The sequence below is a fragment of the Ambystoma mexicanum genome, chromosome 11, assembly GCF_040938575.1.
Source record: "Ambystoma mexicanum isolate Mex_15411 chromosome 11, UKY_AmexF1_1, whole genome shotgun sequence".
Classification (NCBI taxonomy): Eukaryota; Metazoa; Chordata; class Amphibia; order Caudata; family Ambystomatidae; genus Ambystoma; species Ambystoma mexicanum.
Window position 1 is genome coordinate 1,092,867,969 of NC_090934.1, and position 17,808 is coordinate 1,092,885,776.

The following is a 17,808-nucleotide window of genomic DNA, read 5'->3' on the forward strand; positions in this document are numbered from 1 at the left end:
TTGTACAAGGGCTGTGAAATAGCCATAAAAGTCACATGTAGAAACCTAACACCCAAATAAATAATGGTAGGAAGACTACACTCTGGGGGAACCAGAGATTCCCCTAGTGCCCTTAGGGCACGGTAACCACAGCTCGAGATGAGGTTAGTCCAGAATGGATTGTGCAGAAGCCCATCTTTAGCCCAATCGGAATACCACCTCCCATTGTCAACCCAATGCAGCTATCAGTTGGCCTCAAGAACTTTCAGGCAGTTGGGTGCAGGGTTTTTCTCCCACAAGGCCACAGTACAAAATCCACTCTAAGAGTGCCATGGAACATTCTTCAACAAAGGGTACCAAACTGTCAATTCATCCGAGACTTATAAAGGAATAGATGCCTCACCAGGTTGTCTTTAAGTGAATGATTCCTTTGTCTAAACTAGCCTGCCATGCATTTAAAAGCCTTAACTCAAAGTGAATTCAATCACAGTAAAGTATGAAATTCCAACATGGGGTAGCTGTCCACACTACTCATTCTTCTTTCCTTTTGGCTCCACCACATTCACCTTACAAACCATCTCCTCTGGGCTGGATCACTTCTGCCAGATAGCTGGGCAATCACATTTTTGGGCCAAAGCTTGGAGGGTCACAGACCAAGACAGGACAAGACCATAAAGCCTTCATAATTAAAGGATAACTGGAGCACAACGTAAGCGCAATATGTAACTGACTAATTTTGTACATTGTGGGTGTACTGAAACTGTCTTTGTTGGTAAAGCATAAGCTCTCTGCTGCATTATGAGTGAGCCCCTTTCAACTTTATGGCCTGACCTTTCTGCACTGATGGCACATCTCAAACTTCATTCTTGCCTTTCATCACACCATGGGAGGCTACAACGGTCTAAAAACTGATCACCTTCACTCATCCCCCCTCTTTTCCGATTTCTGTTGTGACCTCTGATGGGGGCACAATGTCGCACTTCACACAAGCCTCTGTTCCGTAAGACCACCACAGTGGTGACTAGTGCAGTATAAAAAGATGAATTTAGCAGAACCACGCTCTGGGACTTTGATCTTTTTGGAAACCCCCCCTAGGTGGAGATGGGATCATCAAGTGTCCCTTCAACCACAATCCCACCCTACCACACCTGCATATACATCCCTCAATTCACCCTTTTTAACAAGAGCCCCCACTGTCCAGCAAACCCCAAACCGCCTCCCAACCACACTCTAAAGGGAGGGATGCAGTTTAGTGGCTAACCCGCAGACATGTGAACCGGTAAGGCTTTGCAGGTCTTGTGGGGGAATGGGGTTTACCCCTACATTGAGAAAAAAGTTTGAATGCAAGTTTACTGTGCATTCGACCTGGTATAAAAATAAAATAGAAGCCCATAATACAACAGTATTATGGGCTTCAGGGGTGTGCCCTGCATACATTACATGGCCAGCAAGGGGGTGGGGAGGCTTGAACTTGAATTAAAAAATGTGAACAAGTGGGCTTTGTAATTTTGTAATTCTAGTTTTTGGGATTCGGTTCTATAACATAGATCCAGGGACTGTTATAGAATCGGCAGCAGGTACCAGAATGGAGGCTTGCAGTATTCCAGCACAAAAGAAAAAACTGCTTACCAGACATTCAAGCGCTGTATTCATCAGCATGCATGATGTAGGAACAGCCAAGCCCAGAGCAAAATGGACCGCAACGCAGAAGGAAACACCGCACCATTTCTCAACAGACATCTCATTCTGCATAGTCCCTGTATTAAGAAAGCTTGTCTATTATTTACCCTTCCCATGTGCTCTGACCCAGGCTTCCCCCACCTCTGACCTCCTTTGGAAGGGTTTGCTGTATGGGCAAACTGGTCTACTGGTGCAACAAACCTGAATTCCCCCATTTGGAAGTGTTGGGATCTGGTAATGTGGGGACTTGGGTTTACTGGTATGTCCTGGATTTCCGATTATCTGCCTTTAGGATAGATTTTGGCATTGGTGAACTGGTGACTGAGTACTTGTGAATGGACCCTAGATTGCCCATTTACCAGTCTTTAGGATTTCTTTTAGGTCAGACTGGTGAACCATTGGTGGGACCTCTTCTACCTCAGCCCTAGGTTATACCTGGAGATAGCTCCCAGGAACTGGGGCATTGGTCACCATTGTCCATATTCCTTTGGAACTTACCCTTCTAGGCACGTGTGCCCTACCTGTAGGTTCCTCGTTCTACCATCAGGTATCGCATGCCTGAGACACAAGTAAAAGATGGAAGGATCGGTAACACATTTAACATGTTGGTTTGCTCTTTCCTTTCCAGCTGGGAGAGAGCTTGGTGGCATTCCTCCAGCCTTCTCACCTAATCCTGCTTGTATGGTGTACTTTCTTATTCACCCTAAAATGCAGTTGGGAGGAAAGACAGGCACTTCCTTGAGGGACATTCGCAGTTTACAGAGCCAGAATATATCTATTCCAATCCTTGCTTCCTCAAATGACTGGGATTTTGGGCAGAAAGTTCACCAACTACTACCAGCAGTTAATTTCAATTAATCTACAAATGTTAAAACACTAATTTGTTCTACAAACACATCCCTCTCCTAGGATGAAGGCTGCAATCCAGTTTGGAGAAAGTTCAGCCTTTGGCAGCTGGTGGCGCTACACCTGGTCAATTGTATTTTAAGTATTTATACTTATTGGTACGTGCTGCAAGTTACTGTCTGTGTTCTTATGCTGACCAGAACTCTATCAGTATTGAGTTTTTGATTTTAGAGACTGTACGTTTGCACTTGCGTACCCTTTTTATTTTTAGTAGAATTGATCCTGTTGACTCTTTGTACATTCAAATAATGACGTATAGCATGGAAATTTGATTCACCTCAGAATGTATTGTACTCTGAATTATATTAATTCACCTGACATTATTCCAATTTCAAAACGTTGAATTGACTTCATTCAATGGAAACATGTGTTCATCTTCATTCAGATACTGTTGTACTCACTCCAAAACAAAAATGATTGACCTCATTTCATTTATGTGTTTTTTTCCCCTATCCCGGACACGTGTCCCCGTGTATAGTAAGACGGTTCATCAAGGGGCATAGTTAGTGATAAAGTTATAATACGTGCAAGTTCAAAAGTTCACAGCTATACTTGGATTTTTCGATACTTGGATTTTTTCCTTTGTGTATGATGAGATTTTGATGCTGATCTGCCTAAAAAGAAGAGAACCAATTTGGGTCATTGATTGCCTGGTTGGAGAATTGCTGGTTTAGTTTTCTAAAAAGAAATGTACTTACTTGGCGTCAGGTTTCTGTGCTTAACTTTGTTGATAGCCGTAGTGGGTTTTTAGTATAATACATTTTCAGTTTGGGATATGGTCTCATTTAGCACGCACCCATTAATATCTTCTTTCCATCTCATCCTAAAAAAGAGTTCGGATACACACTAACATTCATGGAAAGGTCCATCAAGTTAAGACTGCAAGAGCGTGTTAGTGAAGATTAGTTCCTGAGTGCAGCATGAATTTAGGGAGGTAGCAAGTATGACTAAACAGCACCTCTGCCTGGATCTTATGGTCAAGTATGCTGGTGCATAGAAGGGCTCATTGTTGCTTGACATTTTGGACCAGAGGCAAGCTTTTGATTCAGTCATGCCCAATTGTAGCACCTTCTGGAAGGCTGGAGTTGAAAGTGGGCAGCTTGGTGTCATATTAGACCTTGTCCAGTCATAATACAGCAGAGGATTGTGAGTCAACAGTGTAGTGGACACCCCAGTATTACCCCGGCCAATCCTAAAATGGGTTGAACCTGGACCAATCAGGAAATTTGCAGAAGATATGATCCTCATTGATAGGACAGTGGCAGCCTTAGACCTCGGGGCTCTGGAAGTGTTCAGCGAGGACAGAAAGCAGTCCACAAACCCCAGAAAATCCAAAGTGATGGCAATGGAGATAAAGGGGACACAAAGTGAAAACACTCACAGGTCAAAGGGATTCCCTAGGAGCAGGCAACAGTATAGGATTACCTTGGGTGTGTGCAAGGGCCGGGTGGGAAGCAGTTAACTGTCTTAAGTAGCAAACTGCGGTTCTCGGGTGTTGATGGCAATGTGCTTTGACAAACACCGCAAGTCAATCAAACAAAAGCTCTCACACCAGCAACAATATGCAGCCGGGGTGTGTACCATTAATCTAATCTATCGAGTGTATGAGTAAAGATTGAGAACATCTTTTTGAGCGTTATAGGGGTTGACTGGCACAACTCTAAAGAGAGGATAGGCCAATCAACCCTAAGGCTGGCGTTGATCAGGAAGCAGTCATGGCTGCAAGGGTCCTGAATCTTAGAACTGAGACTGGGTGGTGTGGCAAGCTCAGGCAGTCTTTAGAAAATGTAGGTTTGGAGGAAGCTTGACTACACCTAGGATCACTGACGGTCTTTCTGAAAATTGCCTGTGAGAAATATGAAACTTTGATAAGGATGGATGGTAGTTGGATGGTTAGAAATTACTTTGAAAGTACTGGAACCTTATTTGGCCATCATTTGTACTGCACAGGACAGAATGCTTTACACCCAGTATACATTTGTGCACTTAATGCTGGGGGAACACATGGGTGCTTTGCAGGGGATCCCATGAGTGTTTATGCTATTGCTCAATGAAGCAGGTGGAGTCTGCCATGAATCGTTTTTATTTTGCCCTTTGTATAGTCCCTTATGGCAAAAGCAGTTGAGCTGCGTTTTTAGGGCAAGGGATAAGGAGGATAACACAGAAAATGCTATTAATTAGATCAACTGAGGGACTCCCAATGTGGTTAGCTACAGCTAGATTCTTGGCACATACATTGAGTTTGCGTGAGAGCTGCAGGAAACTTTTGTGGGATATGATGGGAGCGAGGGGGAATAAGTATGTTCCGCTCTACATGGTTGACGTAATGGTGAGTAGATGTACTTGCCCAATGTTGTTCCCTTTATTTTTAAGATTTCACTTTTTTGCTGCGTTTGTTTTATGAAGGCAAGTACTAATTTCAATAAAGATTGCTGTTGCTGTACAAGTGCTACTCCGAACATGAGAAAGGACGTATGCACTTGAACACAGTACTTTAAACAACTCAATAGGTGTGCTGTATACCTACTTTTGCGCATTACATTTTTCTGTACTGAACCGTTCTCTTCGCAGTCTTTGCATAACATGTTAAATTTGAAGGCTCAAAATACAGTTGCAAAATAAATTCAGAACACCACTCTCACGCAAATTCACATTTCATAGAGCCCAGTACAGGATGAGAGATTGTATAACCCAAAATGAAAGGACAAAAATCAGAAACAGTTTGCTTGCCAGCAGGTAAAGGATAGCGTTGGTCCTCGGACAGATCTCAAAATTCAACAACTTTCGCAGTGTTCTACAATTACCTGGGTGACCTGGTCTGGCGTGCCTGACATTTGGTACTTCTTCATCCTTTCGAAGACTGAGTGATCTGCACAGCCTCCCTCCGGCCCATATTTATGAGGGTACTCTGAAACGGAAAGAAGTCTGTTATGCCAAAGAAAAGCAGATCTTATGTAAACATGGTTATTGCAAAAACTGACAATCTGAGTAACTGGATTCAGAAAAACATGCAACATTTTCAGATATAAAAACCTCGTTTGAATAAGTTGATTCTTAACATTACAATATTTCAGCTAGCTTAGAAAAAGGTGGGAAACCATTATCTTGACATCTATAATGTGCACATGAAATGACAAATATGAACTATAACTATCAATTGATAACCAAATGACTGGAAGATCTTTAAATCTGGTGAAGTGATTGTCAGGTCTAAAGCGCGAAGACGCAGAGGACAGTCTGAGGCTATTCATAAGGTGAGAGGGTGTTTCACTTTTAGGGGTGCCAGGATGGTGGCTAGTGTTTATCCAAAGACTCAGAAAGCAGGTTGCAGGGGCTCTTCCATAAGGGCCTTTATGAAGTAATTGTCAATAGAATAGAGGATTTTTTAGGAGAACCTTCGGGGCACATGTAGCAGATATATTTGAAGTACATTTTCGGTTTTGTCACGATATAGACATTCATTGAGGCTTAAAATGCCCCCAAATACGGATGTGAACATTGGATTTATACCAAGTCACTTTTTTCAATTAATTTTCAACTTGCGTAATAAATCATTCAAAAGTTACCAAATTGATCTTCTGCTCAGAGTGTGCCATGCCTCATGCGTGGAGAGGAGAGCCAGGTCTATAAGGCACCCAGCAACATATTGTGCGCACGACCGGGAAGTTGCTCGACACTCCGAACTACTGCAAAGTCAAAAGAAGGCTCTTCCTCGGCTCCTTCGGGTGAGGACTCGACCGTGCAGTGCAAAGACATTGGATTGCCATGCCTATCAGATTTTAGAGAACAGCTGGGGTCTCATAAAAAATAGTTGCAGAAGTTTGTTCACAAATTACAGTACAAGGAATTACTGCAGGCTTTGCAGCATTTTTCTGTGGTTCTTTACCAAAACTATGGATTTCATAGAAAAAAACTAAAAGTTATTGGAGCACAAGTTTAGCACACCAAAAGAAGAATTCCAGTCTAGACGTTTTCCATTTGAAGTTTAATTACAAGTACAAAAGCAGTTCAGCCTACACCAAAGTCAAGCCTCTCATCTTTCTGCATGGGCTACCAGGTAAGAGGCTATATCAAGGGCGTTGAACCTTAAGAAAAAAGAAAAGAAGGTAATCTTAGCAAAGATACTAATTAAGTTGTATGTGGTCTTGCCTTTTAGATCACAGCAAAAAGGCCAGTAGCAGACTACGAGGGCAAGTAGATCCCGATCTGGCGTTTGTTTTTTCCACTACCCCCTTTCCGTTCCAGGATACCGCGATTGTAACGGAGGTTCAGGCAGTTGCACGTTGGACGCTTGAGGAGGGTTGGCAGCGTTGAGCACCTTGTGCACAGTGCAGCACACAATCAACTGGACATGATAGTTATTGTGAACCAAGTGATGCGTAAACAGATCGTACAACGAAAATATCGACAGTGGAATGAGAGCGTGTCAGCAGATACATTAATGGCCATCACGGATAAATGAATGCTCTAAAGAATATGCATTTCCAAACTGAACTCGAAATTAACTTCCTGGGGGAATCTCAATGCTTCCTTCATTCATACTTATTAGCCCCCTCCAGCTGAATGTTAACACCAAAAGCCACACTGCTCATACATTCATTTAATGTTCATGCATTCGAGTGTCACCCAATATATGAAGGATAGACACTTAAAATGTGCATCCCATGGGAGAAAAGGGGAGAAAAAAACGTGCTATTATTGTCACGGATAGGTCAAGGAGGACTCAGACAGTCCAAGGTTTTTTTTATTTTATTCGTCACGCCCCTATGGCCACCCCTTTCTGTCTAAAAAGCACCAACCAGCCCTTGTCCAGGTGCCCCTATTCCCCAGTTGAATACATACCAAATAGTGAACGCTACCATCTAGGTTCTGACTTGCACTAGAGGTGATGACCAAACGGCAGAACATAGCGGTCTAACCTTCCTCAGGCACTTCCTGTCCAGGGGTAAGTTATCTAAACCAGGATGTTGCATGGAGTTTTTCAAACACTCGTTAGATTTGGTCACCTTCCTTTAACCCTGAAGTACTCTGCTCCCTCTCACTTCCTGATGTTCTCCATCCCTTCGACTCCGCCCAACCTTTTTCATACCTGGGATCCAGCTCCTCGGTTCCTCTAGGTTTATGTGTCTCACTCCTACGCCTCCGGCCTTGAATGTTATTATTTTCCTCCTCCACACTACTATTCTCAACACAAACATCCACTCAAACAACCTCCCTTCACTCACACAAGCACTTCACACCCTACACTTGCTCTCCTAAGCATACTCGTCACCCTTTCCCTCACACTTAAAGTACCACTTGCACTCACTAACCAATGCCTCATCTACTCCAAAACAAACAGCTACGCATTCCAACCTATGCTAGTCTATTGGTGTATGCTAGGAAAGATTTCCATTTGTGTGTAATTTCCGTCCCGTTGTGAACCCTCCCCCACAACCTTTTGCTGTTGTCTGACCATCCTAGCCTGACTATTTCCAGTGGAGCCCAGCCCGCTGGGCTTATACTCATTCTGTGATGGGGAAACCGACATGCCCTTAAGACAGTCAGTAGTGAGAGACTTTGTTTCCCTTAGTCTTTCACTTTGTTGCTATTCTTTAGCAACATTTTATCTGTGCACAAAGTACCTTACAGTACAGTGCACTGGTGTCCCCTTTTCATGGTGGCAGCTGTTACTCTTCGTGCATTTTTAACCATTTTCTATGGTCCATGCCGCATTTACCACGTTTGGCCCAGGACAGTGGCAGGTGCCTAAAACAGCCATACCACGAGGTCCTTTGTTCTGTCCTTTGGCCATCTTGTCCCTTTGCCTTCCCAAGTTCGAGCAGACCCGGGAAAGTCCTTATTTGGCCATGCAGGATGTGGGCTGGGCTGTCTAGTTCCAATACACATCCTGGGTGCCAGGATGTCTGGTATGCTGAGAATGACTGGGACCACTGGGGTCCGTGATTGGTCCATGTCTGGGATAGCTGTATGTGAGCAGATCTCTTAGGGGTCCTCTTCGTTTTGGCACAAAGGAGATTCAGGATAAGCGAAGGCATCTTACACCCATTCCAGGTCGATCTCTTGATTTCACACCGAAATTAGGAAAGGAGGCAGGTATCCTGAAACCAAGAAGCAGAGCAGGGGAACCGCTGGAAGGTTTGGCACCCTGAATCAGCTGTCTTTCGTTGGACCCCCTGTTTCTGATCAAACCTAGGTGGTCTGCAAAGGCACTTTGACCCATTGGAATAGTGGGACTAACTATGCTCGGTGCCTCCAACTTAACCTGTAAGCAAGCCTTCTCAGATGTGTTCCTGGACCACCCAGTGAACTGACCAGCTTGCATGGGATCTTTGCCCTGGAACCACTGCCGTCTCGAGTTGACACTTGAACATTTGGAGACTGTAAGCTCTGGGTATAAAGGCACTATCCCGCCAGGTTTTGAACACCTAGCATTCCTAGGTCTGGAATTAGGAGAGTACGCCTGAACCTGAACATACGCAGTCACCGCGTCGCCCAGCTGTGGTGACAAACTTCATGGGTGCCTTGCTGCTGTGCCCCCCTGTGCCTCACACTAGCGGCAGCGGAATTGGCCTGATCGCTTCACCAGGAGCAGAGAAATCACCACTGTCCTGCCTCAGAATTATGCCTGGAACGCAGCCCCTGAAAGCCGCAGAGCCGCCCAACTGCAGGATTTGTGGACTCGACTGCTGAAGTTTGGTCCGGGATGCGCCGAGGGTCAGTACTTGCAACCCTTACCGGTGGCCCCTGGCGCTTCCATGCATTTTTAGGCACGAGTGTCCCCTGAAGGCCACTCTTGTTTATCGAGGTAACCAGCGCTACTGAGCTATATCCAAATCTTGGATCCTGTTCTGCCCAGGCCTCCAGATAAGGTGCGTACAGGGCCTTTTTATGCATGAAAATCTTGTAAATACGCCAGCTTTATTATTTTCCTGTGTACATTTACACACAGGTTTAGAGCAGAGGGCAGTGCAGAGGTCAGGTTACTTGGCAGAAACCAGAAGGCTTCTTTTGATTTTTATCTACATGTATGTAATTGCATGCCACCTCTGAAACAGAATGCATTTCTCTGAAGCCTTTCAAAAAAAGAAGCTGCACACTGTGATATAAGAAAGGTTTATTTCCATTCAGCTTCAGAAGCACTGTGCATATTTTCCTAGAATTTTAGGATTGTATAATTAATAAGATGGAAAACTAAGTTGCAATTGAGATCACTTTTACACTTATAATTTAATGTACGCTCTAATTATAAAAACAGTGTGTAAAATGATGAGTATGCACGGTATAGTTCACATCCGTTCAACTTTGCCGTCAATGGGGCACTTTACTACAAATGGTTAGTGGCAGCAGAGTCTTTGCTCAAGGATGAGTGATTGTCATTACACCAATCACAGGTGTTCTAGTCTCTCAAATCTTCAAGCCTACAATTAAAACATCCAAAACCTGACTCTCCAGGAAGTGGAAGCGCTGTACGAAAACAAACAAATGAAAGTTACATTGGTAATTGAAATAGAAACTCCGCAAAACCTGTCCCTGTGGTAATCCAGATAGGTTATGTAGCTCTTCATACATGGTTCATCCAACATCTAGGTACTGTGATTATTACACCTCAGTCGTTACTCAGTTAACCGACCTCTGATGGATGTTAGTCAATAAGATAGCTCAGCTGGTTCAGCACTTGTTGCTCCAAACTGTGCGCGATCTGTAGGTTGCAGGTCCAAATCCCGGCAAGTCCAACTCAGCCTTTCGAGGTTGATAAAGGAGTACCCACTTTGGTTTGGTGATAAATATGTTCTATGTAAAGCCCTTTGACAAAAGCGCTATATAAATAACAATTTGACCATTAGATTAGATACAGAAGTTAGCATGGAGCCCTTGCCTCTCTGCACTGTTGTATCATATCATTGGCATACACAAGGTAGTAATAGATCCAGGAAATGAGGACTTGCATTAAACATCAAAAGACAATCCTGCTATCGAACCTCACAACACACAATACAAATTCATGTATGCTTTACTATATAATTGGCTATGTTTTTGTGATTTGAACATTTAAATATATACAGGGAAGGTCAAATGGCCAGACCTTAGAGAAATAATGAAAGGTGTATTCTGTCGCAATGCAGAAAGCTGCCACATAGTAATGATTTCCATACAGTTTTTGCACATGTCAGCTGGATGTCCCATACATTTTACTCTTGCAAAGGGGAACAGTCATTTTTACTCTCTTAAAATCAAATTTACTCTCAAAGTTTAAAAATAGGGAGTAAAATACTCCCACCGGAAAATCTTATCTGGAGCACTTGTTCTGCCCCATCCTTGAATAGGAGAACTATTCTTCACTGCCTCACCCACCTTCCCGAGTCGCTACAGCCCCTGCAAGAAACCCTGTTTTGGCTCAACCACATGATCACGTGCACCAGCACCAAAAGTACTTTTGAGCACAAGGCTCCACTCATTTTAGGGATTGGACTGCCTCTCAGTTAGGGTTTGAATAGTTTAGATTTGTATTGCACGCCTGGCCCGGAGGTATCTGGGTGCATTTCTTACAATGTGAAAGGGACATATAAGTAGTTCTTACAAGATAAGTTACATAGACAGTGAGTTGTTACAATTAATAGTATGTTACAGATGATAGCGGGTACAATAAGATCTTACAGGTTACCAGTTGCAGGGGATAAATGATAGTTGTTACAGCATGGTGCATGTTCCCGTGGTACAGTGGGAAGTGGTGCAAATACTGAGGCATTATGAGAATGGATCTGCTATGTCCTGCTCTGAGAGCCATTTTATTGTTCTGCGTTTGAAGGCCGGGAAGGAGGGCTCCTCTCTAAGTAGGCTGGGAATGGTGTTCCAGAATTTGGCCTCGAGGACCGGGAAGCTGGCCCCTCCAGCTGTTTGTAACTTGAATCTAGGAATGGACAGTGAGTGAGCAAGGGAGGATCTCAGAGGTCGTGGGGGAATGCAAGTGGTAAAGCGGTTGGCCAAATAATCAGGGGCGAGGTTAGCTTGACACTTGTGTGCGATCATTAATGTTTTCAATTAGATTGTGTGGGCAACCGGTAGCTAATGAAGGCTCCGCCTGATGTCCGAGATATGTAATTTCCTGGGAAAATTGAGAGTAGCCCTGATGGCATTGTTCTGTGTAACCGGGAGTTTGTTGCTGTTTCTTTGGCTAGTCCCAAGGTAGAGAGCATTACAATAATCAACTTTTGACAATATAAGTGTCCTTGCCAGGATGGGAATAGTTTACCTGTAACTTCATTTCTCCAGCATTGGTATCTTTCATGGATTCACATGCTTAGTATATTCCCCGTCAGGCGAGGATTCCCAGCCTGACGACGGGGAATATTCTAAGCATGTGAAACCATGAAAGATCCAATGCTGGAGAAGATAGTTAGTAGTAAGAAAGGGTCTGCAAGCTTTTATCAGCTTACAAGTGTAAGCTGCAGCAGAAACCATTGCGTTTTTTTGACGTTGAAGTGATGTGGAGTCTAAATAGATGCCAAGAGTTTTAGTATTATTGGAGAAGACTTTAATAGTATTTCCGTCGATGAACGATTGGAATGCGGTGTCCAGTTTATTTAGTCTAAACAGTCAGCCTAGGATAAGTAACTCGATCTCATTGTTCAGGCAAAGCCCATGATGTGTCATCCAGGCTTGTATTACTGTACAGACATCATTGAGCGCTTTTGAGTCTGTCTCATGATCGCTTGTGATAGGGAATCACTATCTGGGTGTCATCTGCGTAATTTGTGTAGTTGCCACCCAGAGAGTCCAAAAAAACCAAAGAGCGGCTTTGTAAATACATTATATAATGTGGGGGAAACACATGACCCTTGTGGGACCCCGCATGTGACTGAAGAGGGTCCAGCAGTACCAGAAGGGGAAGACCCTCATCATTCTGTTTGCTAAGGAGGATCTAATCCATGAGGTGGCACTACTGAGAAGTGGGCTCGAGTTTTGAGGTGATGGCATAGAATTTGGTGGTTGACCAAATCAAAAGCTGCTGACAGTTCAAGCAGAAGGAGTGCCAGTTTGTCCTCGTCTTTTAGATCCTCAATTTGTGCTTTTCGATCAGGGCAGTTTCCGTCCCGTGTCTAGGTCGGAAACCTGATTGACGAATGCCTAGTAGTTTGTTGACTTCAAAGTAGGCCTGCATTTCGAAGATAGGCAGCACAGTCGTGGTGATGGGTCGGTAGTTTGAAGGGTTGCTTGGATCAAGGTTAGGTTTTTTGATTAGTTGGATGACCCATGCGTCTTTCAAATATTCGGGTACAATGCCGGATTTGAAGGATGCATTAATCAAGGTGGTGATGAAAGGAGCAAACTTGTGGGCTGCCCTCCTTAATAATGGGGGCAGGGCAAGAGTCACCATGACAGTTGGAAGGTTAAATCTTGTTAATAATTGATTCCACTTCTTGGGTGGATAGAGAGAAATGGAAGGGTTTGAATGAGTGATTAGGTTCTGGTAGTTTGTTGTCAGAGTAGGTTGGTAGGTCAGGTGGCAAGTAACTTTTTTGTTGTCGATTTTTATTTGCAAGGTAGATATTTTATCAAGGAGCGCTTTTTGGATATTATTGCACCAAGTGGCATCAGTGTTGCATTTGTTAGTAGGGGCAATGGGTGATTCGAACTCTTTTAGGATTTTGAATAGCTCTTTCATATTGGATTTAGCTAGCAATCTACATGTGTTAGACTTATTTTTGCTGAGAAAATTGCTTCTTTGTAGTTGGATGAAGCGGTGATCAGGGTGTTAGCTTCAGTTGGATGCCCTTTCCAGTGAGACACTGCGTTTCTTTTTGCTTTGCGTAGATCCTGCAAGTGGGGTGTAAACCACGAATTGAGGTGTGCTTGGGGCTTAGGTTTACATAATTTTAGTGGGGCGATGGTATCCAAGGCTTTTTGTAGAGAGTGGTTGTAAGTAGCCACTAGAACTGTGGGATCAGAGCACAGTGGTAATGTGTTATTGAGAAGAGGGAGGATGCAAGGAAGTAGTTTTTCCTTTGTTATATCCTTGTTGCAGGTGTGTATAGCAGGAGCAATATTGGGGGTAGGTCTGGAGGTGTTGGCTTGGATGGCAAAGGTAATCTTAAAGTGGTCAAACCAGATACAGGGTGACAGACACCTGGTCGATTTTACAGTTTAGATCAGCAAGCCAGTCCAGGGTTCTCCCTTTGTTGTGTGTAGGTTCTTCAATATGGTGGGTGAAGCCTAAGTGTTAAGGAGTTAGCAAGGTCCATGGCTTTGTGGTCGAGATATCCTAGATTGAGGTCTCCAAGTAATATAATTTGAGACTTCGACTTAGTGTTGGATGCTAGGAGAGATGCTATGTCGTCTAGGCAAGTGGAGATTGGTCCTGGAGGTCTATAGATAAGGTGTACCATGACCGTTTGGTTAGGTGATCGTGGCAATTTGGCTGTGAGTAACTCAGCCGAGAGGATAGGGGAGTTAGGGGTAGCTCCAAGTTCAAGGGATTTTTTTGAAGATCAATGCAACCCCTCCACCCTTGGATTGATTTGCGTCTCTATCACATCTGATGTCATAATTGTCAGGTATTGCCATTGACCGTGATGGGCCCACTGCTATGTGTAGCAATGTTTCTGTGATGGCTAGGATGTCAAGGTCTTCAGTTATTATGAAATCAGCAATGTCAAGGGCGCGTGCTGATATAGATCTGGCATTGATCAGTGCGCATTTAATCTGTGTGACTTTGGCAGTGGGGCAGTTAATTGCTTGGGTGGTGGGTGTGGTGAACATAGTGTCAAAATTGCCACTGGGTTTAGGCAAATTGGTATTTTGGTATGGACCTAGTTTGGTGATAAGTAGTGGTTTGGTCCCAGTGAAAGAGTTGTGTGGCGCAATCTGCAACCTAGTCTGGAGTTCCTCATTGTGTGTGCACAAGGTTGGTTAGGCGTGGGTTTAGTAGCAAAATGTTTCAACCACAATGTTGGGTCGTTAAGGTAAGGGTAAATACAAGGCATAGGTCAAAGGTGAAATGCATGAGTGTGCGCTGTGTCGGACAGTGTGGCATAGTAGGTAGGGCAGTGTGGCAAAGACTGCCTAAACTATATTTGAACTGTAAGCTCCCTTTCTTTTCAGGTTGTGGACCCTTACTGTGTACTATTCCTTTAAGCCATTGGTGACTGTATATATGTTTAATAGTAGTGGGATGTTTGTTTACTTATTACTGCTGAAATTTGCTTTTTGTAGGAGTTAAAAGGCCTTTAATAAATGTATATGTATTTTTGATATATACACCTGACAAAGTAATTTGTTGTGTCATTTACTGTGTGTGCTCATTGTGGGCTTTCGATCACTCTCACCCCTCCTGAGACCTGGTCTTGGCCGCCGCCAATGCTACCTTGATTGGTCTGGCTTGTCCAGAAGGTTACCCTGTTAAAAGAAACTAGGCTGGCCTTCTGAAACTCTGCCCACCACGTCAGAGTTCAGAAATCCACCTCAACAGTTTACCAGCTCTTCCTCATCTGATTACACCCAAACAACCCACATCTTCCGGTTTACTGGGATCTATTAAAGACCCTCCCTATCTTCTTTTTGGTCTGCTGTCCCTGGCCAAGCATCCCTGATAGGCCTCCCATCCCAGGCTCGGTGGAGTTCCCATTCTCTCTTGATAAGGTCAGGTTACAGACCTTGCCATTTTGTAAAATAACGTGGTTACAGTAGAATGTTAATGAGGGATCCATAGTGTACATAATCTGCTGCGATGGAACGCGAGGCAGCAGATGCCATCAAAATAAATCAAGGTCAGACTGCTTGTTTTGTCACGAGACACTTAGACGATTATGTCCAAGTGAACTTTTCCACAGAAAGTGGACCGTTAACACTTTTAATATCTAATGCAACTTGAAAATGTGAAACGCTTCGAAAGATGTGCGCATTTTGAAGACCAGGACAATATGAAATGCTTATTTTAAAGAGGTAAATCCATTCAGAAAAAAATTACTTTCCTTTGGGAATAATGGATGGTTATGCCTCTCCTCCCACAGATTCGGCAGCTTCTGAAATAGTTCCATACGGTTCTAAAAAGCCTCTATGGTAAGAGTCTGCAACCCGTGTGTCCAGATGTTTTTCATTACAACTACCACGATTCCTCACAATAGGCTATGTGTTAGGGTTGATGGGAGTTGTATGAATGCATGGATGGTCAGAATTGCATTTTTTGGGATTGCCAGGACCCACTTTATGGGTCTCCTAAACCTTTTACTTCCCGTTTGCCTTTACTATTGTAGCCAGAGGAACTACTATACTAAAGCATCACGGACATTTTAACTCTTGTTTCTATTTTGCTGCCATGGTAGCTCATATACGGCTAGAAGCACAGAGGTGCTGGTGGCTGATGTAATCGTTTTCATTTGACCCAAGTGCAGTCATTTCACTGCATTTGTTGCCCCACATTCCAGTATGGTGCTGTTTGGGTACAAGTTAATGTTTTCGGCCCTACTCCTGGTCATTTTATTTTTGACAATACCAATGAGAGGACCACGAGACGGACCTAAGATGGCTGCTGCTCTGGTGGACACCCAGCCCCTGCACCCTCTAAAGTGGATACATCTGGGTAAGACTTTTTCCTCTCCCAATAAACCTCCTGTGTGGGTGGTTTTGCAGATGTTCAGGCCAGCCTCACTGGTTGGTTCCTAACAATGTTTGTCTGCCTGAGCAGCATGCATGCTACGAGGTATGTTATTCCATGGGATGATGCAATGGTGGATGAAACTATAACCTGCATCACTTTAAAGGACAAGCAAGTGGCCCCACACATTACACTCCCAGGAGGCCCAACTATGGGACTAAGTCAATGGAGAGGTCTCTGCTCCACCCACCATATCCACTAGTGCTTGTAAGCATTTTCTTCCAGTAGCTCCAAGTGAAAATGTTGAAATCCTATTGAGAAGAGGTGGGGCTCCCCAGAAATCACAGCATTCAAAAAGTAACGTGAATGGAAAAGGGTCATTTGTTCCAAAGAAACAAGCCAATATGGTTCCACCTTGCATACAGCAGGTTAATATCATGGTTACCACACAGGCAAACATCCCCAAGCAATTCAAAAGAACTGACCAAAGCAATCAGAGTTGTAAGGGAACAGTGAAAGGAAGGTGTCCCAGAACTTTCAGAAACGGCATGAAAAAACAAAAAAACGGATCCAAAAGAAGCCTTCTTGCCAACAAAAAGGCAAAATCACCACAATACCCATTTTACCAATGAAAGCCAGGCACAAGATACCACATGAGCAGCCTCATGCTTCGAGAACTAGAGGTCATGGCCAGAAGAAAAGAAAGACAGTAGGATTCCACAAAGTAAGGTCGCATGCAATTTGAAGGTGCCCCAATGGCTTACAGAAGGGTCTGAAGGACAGTAAAGAAAACAGGTGGTTAAGACACTAAAATGGCACATTTACCAAAAAATAATACGCCAACAAAAAAACCCAGAGAAAGTGCAGAAGTGAAGAAAAACAATGTACAACATACACAGTGGAATTGTGCTACAAAAGTGGAAAGAACACAAGCTGTTGGAAGCCACACCACCCTCTTAAAACCTTGATGTCCCAAGATAGACTTGAGTGACACAAATTGATTTAGGAAAGGAAACCTGAAGGGGATTGTGTGCGTGCACCCACATGGCTAGGTGCAGGTCCCTTTGCCGCAGCCGAGATGCTCAGCTGCATGCCTACGGTTAGTGAGTACATTTCATTTGTCCACTTTGTTTAGGCGCTAGTCTAATTTCGGGGCAAAAAAAAAAAAAGGAGAGAAGATCAGGAGCACTACATGACAAAAAAAATAAACTAGAGAAAAAAAGTATCAAATGGTGATTAAGCAGGTTGTGGAGGATTCTCATAGGGGGCACAAAAAGTGTTATCCCTCCTTAGCCTTTAGATAGTGGGATACTGAGGTGGTTCTTATTCTTGGATCAGAGTGATCTAGTGGGTTGGTGGATTCCAAATAGCTATGCTAATAGAAATTGAGGTCCTTGTAATTAATCCATTCACAGCCAATGCATTCTATGCCTGAAAAGAAAAGTTACTCAATTTACCCCTTAAGCAAGATGAATAGCTACATTTTGAGCCAATTACAACATGAACAGATTAGAAAGTCTTCCACCATATAAGGGCTGCTGTAATCTAAACTAGCAATTGGTGCAGTCGCTTTAAGCAATCCTTTATTCTCTGCAGGAATATGGCACAAAATCATGCAAAGCTTTTGCAGGATGAAAAAATAGGATTGA

General features: G+C 43.6%; 1 protein-coding gene across 1 annotated transcript in view; it reads right to left on the reverse strand.

Annotated features, from left to right (window-relative positions):
• Positions 1-17,808, reverse strand: part of ADAM10 (ADAM metallopeptidase domain 10) — a 1,301,929-nt gene that overhangs the window by 673,707 nt on the left and 610,414 nt on the right. The window contains exon 5 of the mRNA XM_069624354.1: positions 5,370-5,473. Within this exon, the coding sequence (XP_069480455.1) occupies positions 5,370-5,473 (104 nt within the window). The remainder of the gene's footprint in view (positions 1-5,369; positions 5,474-17,808) is intronic.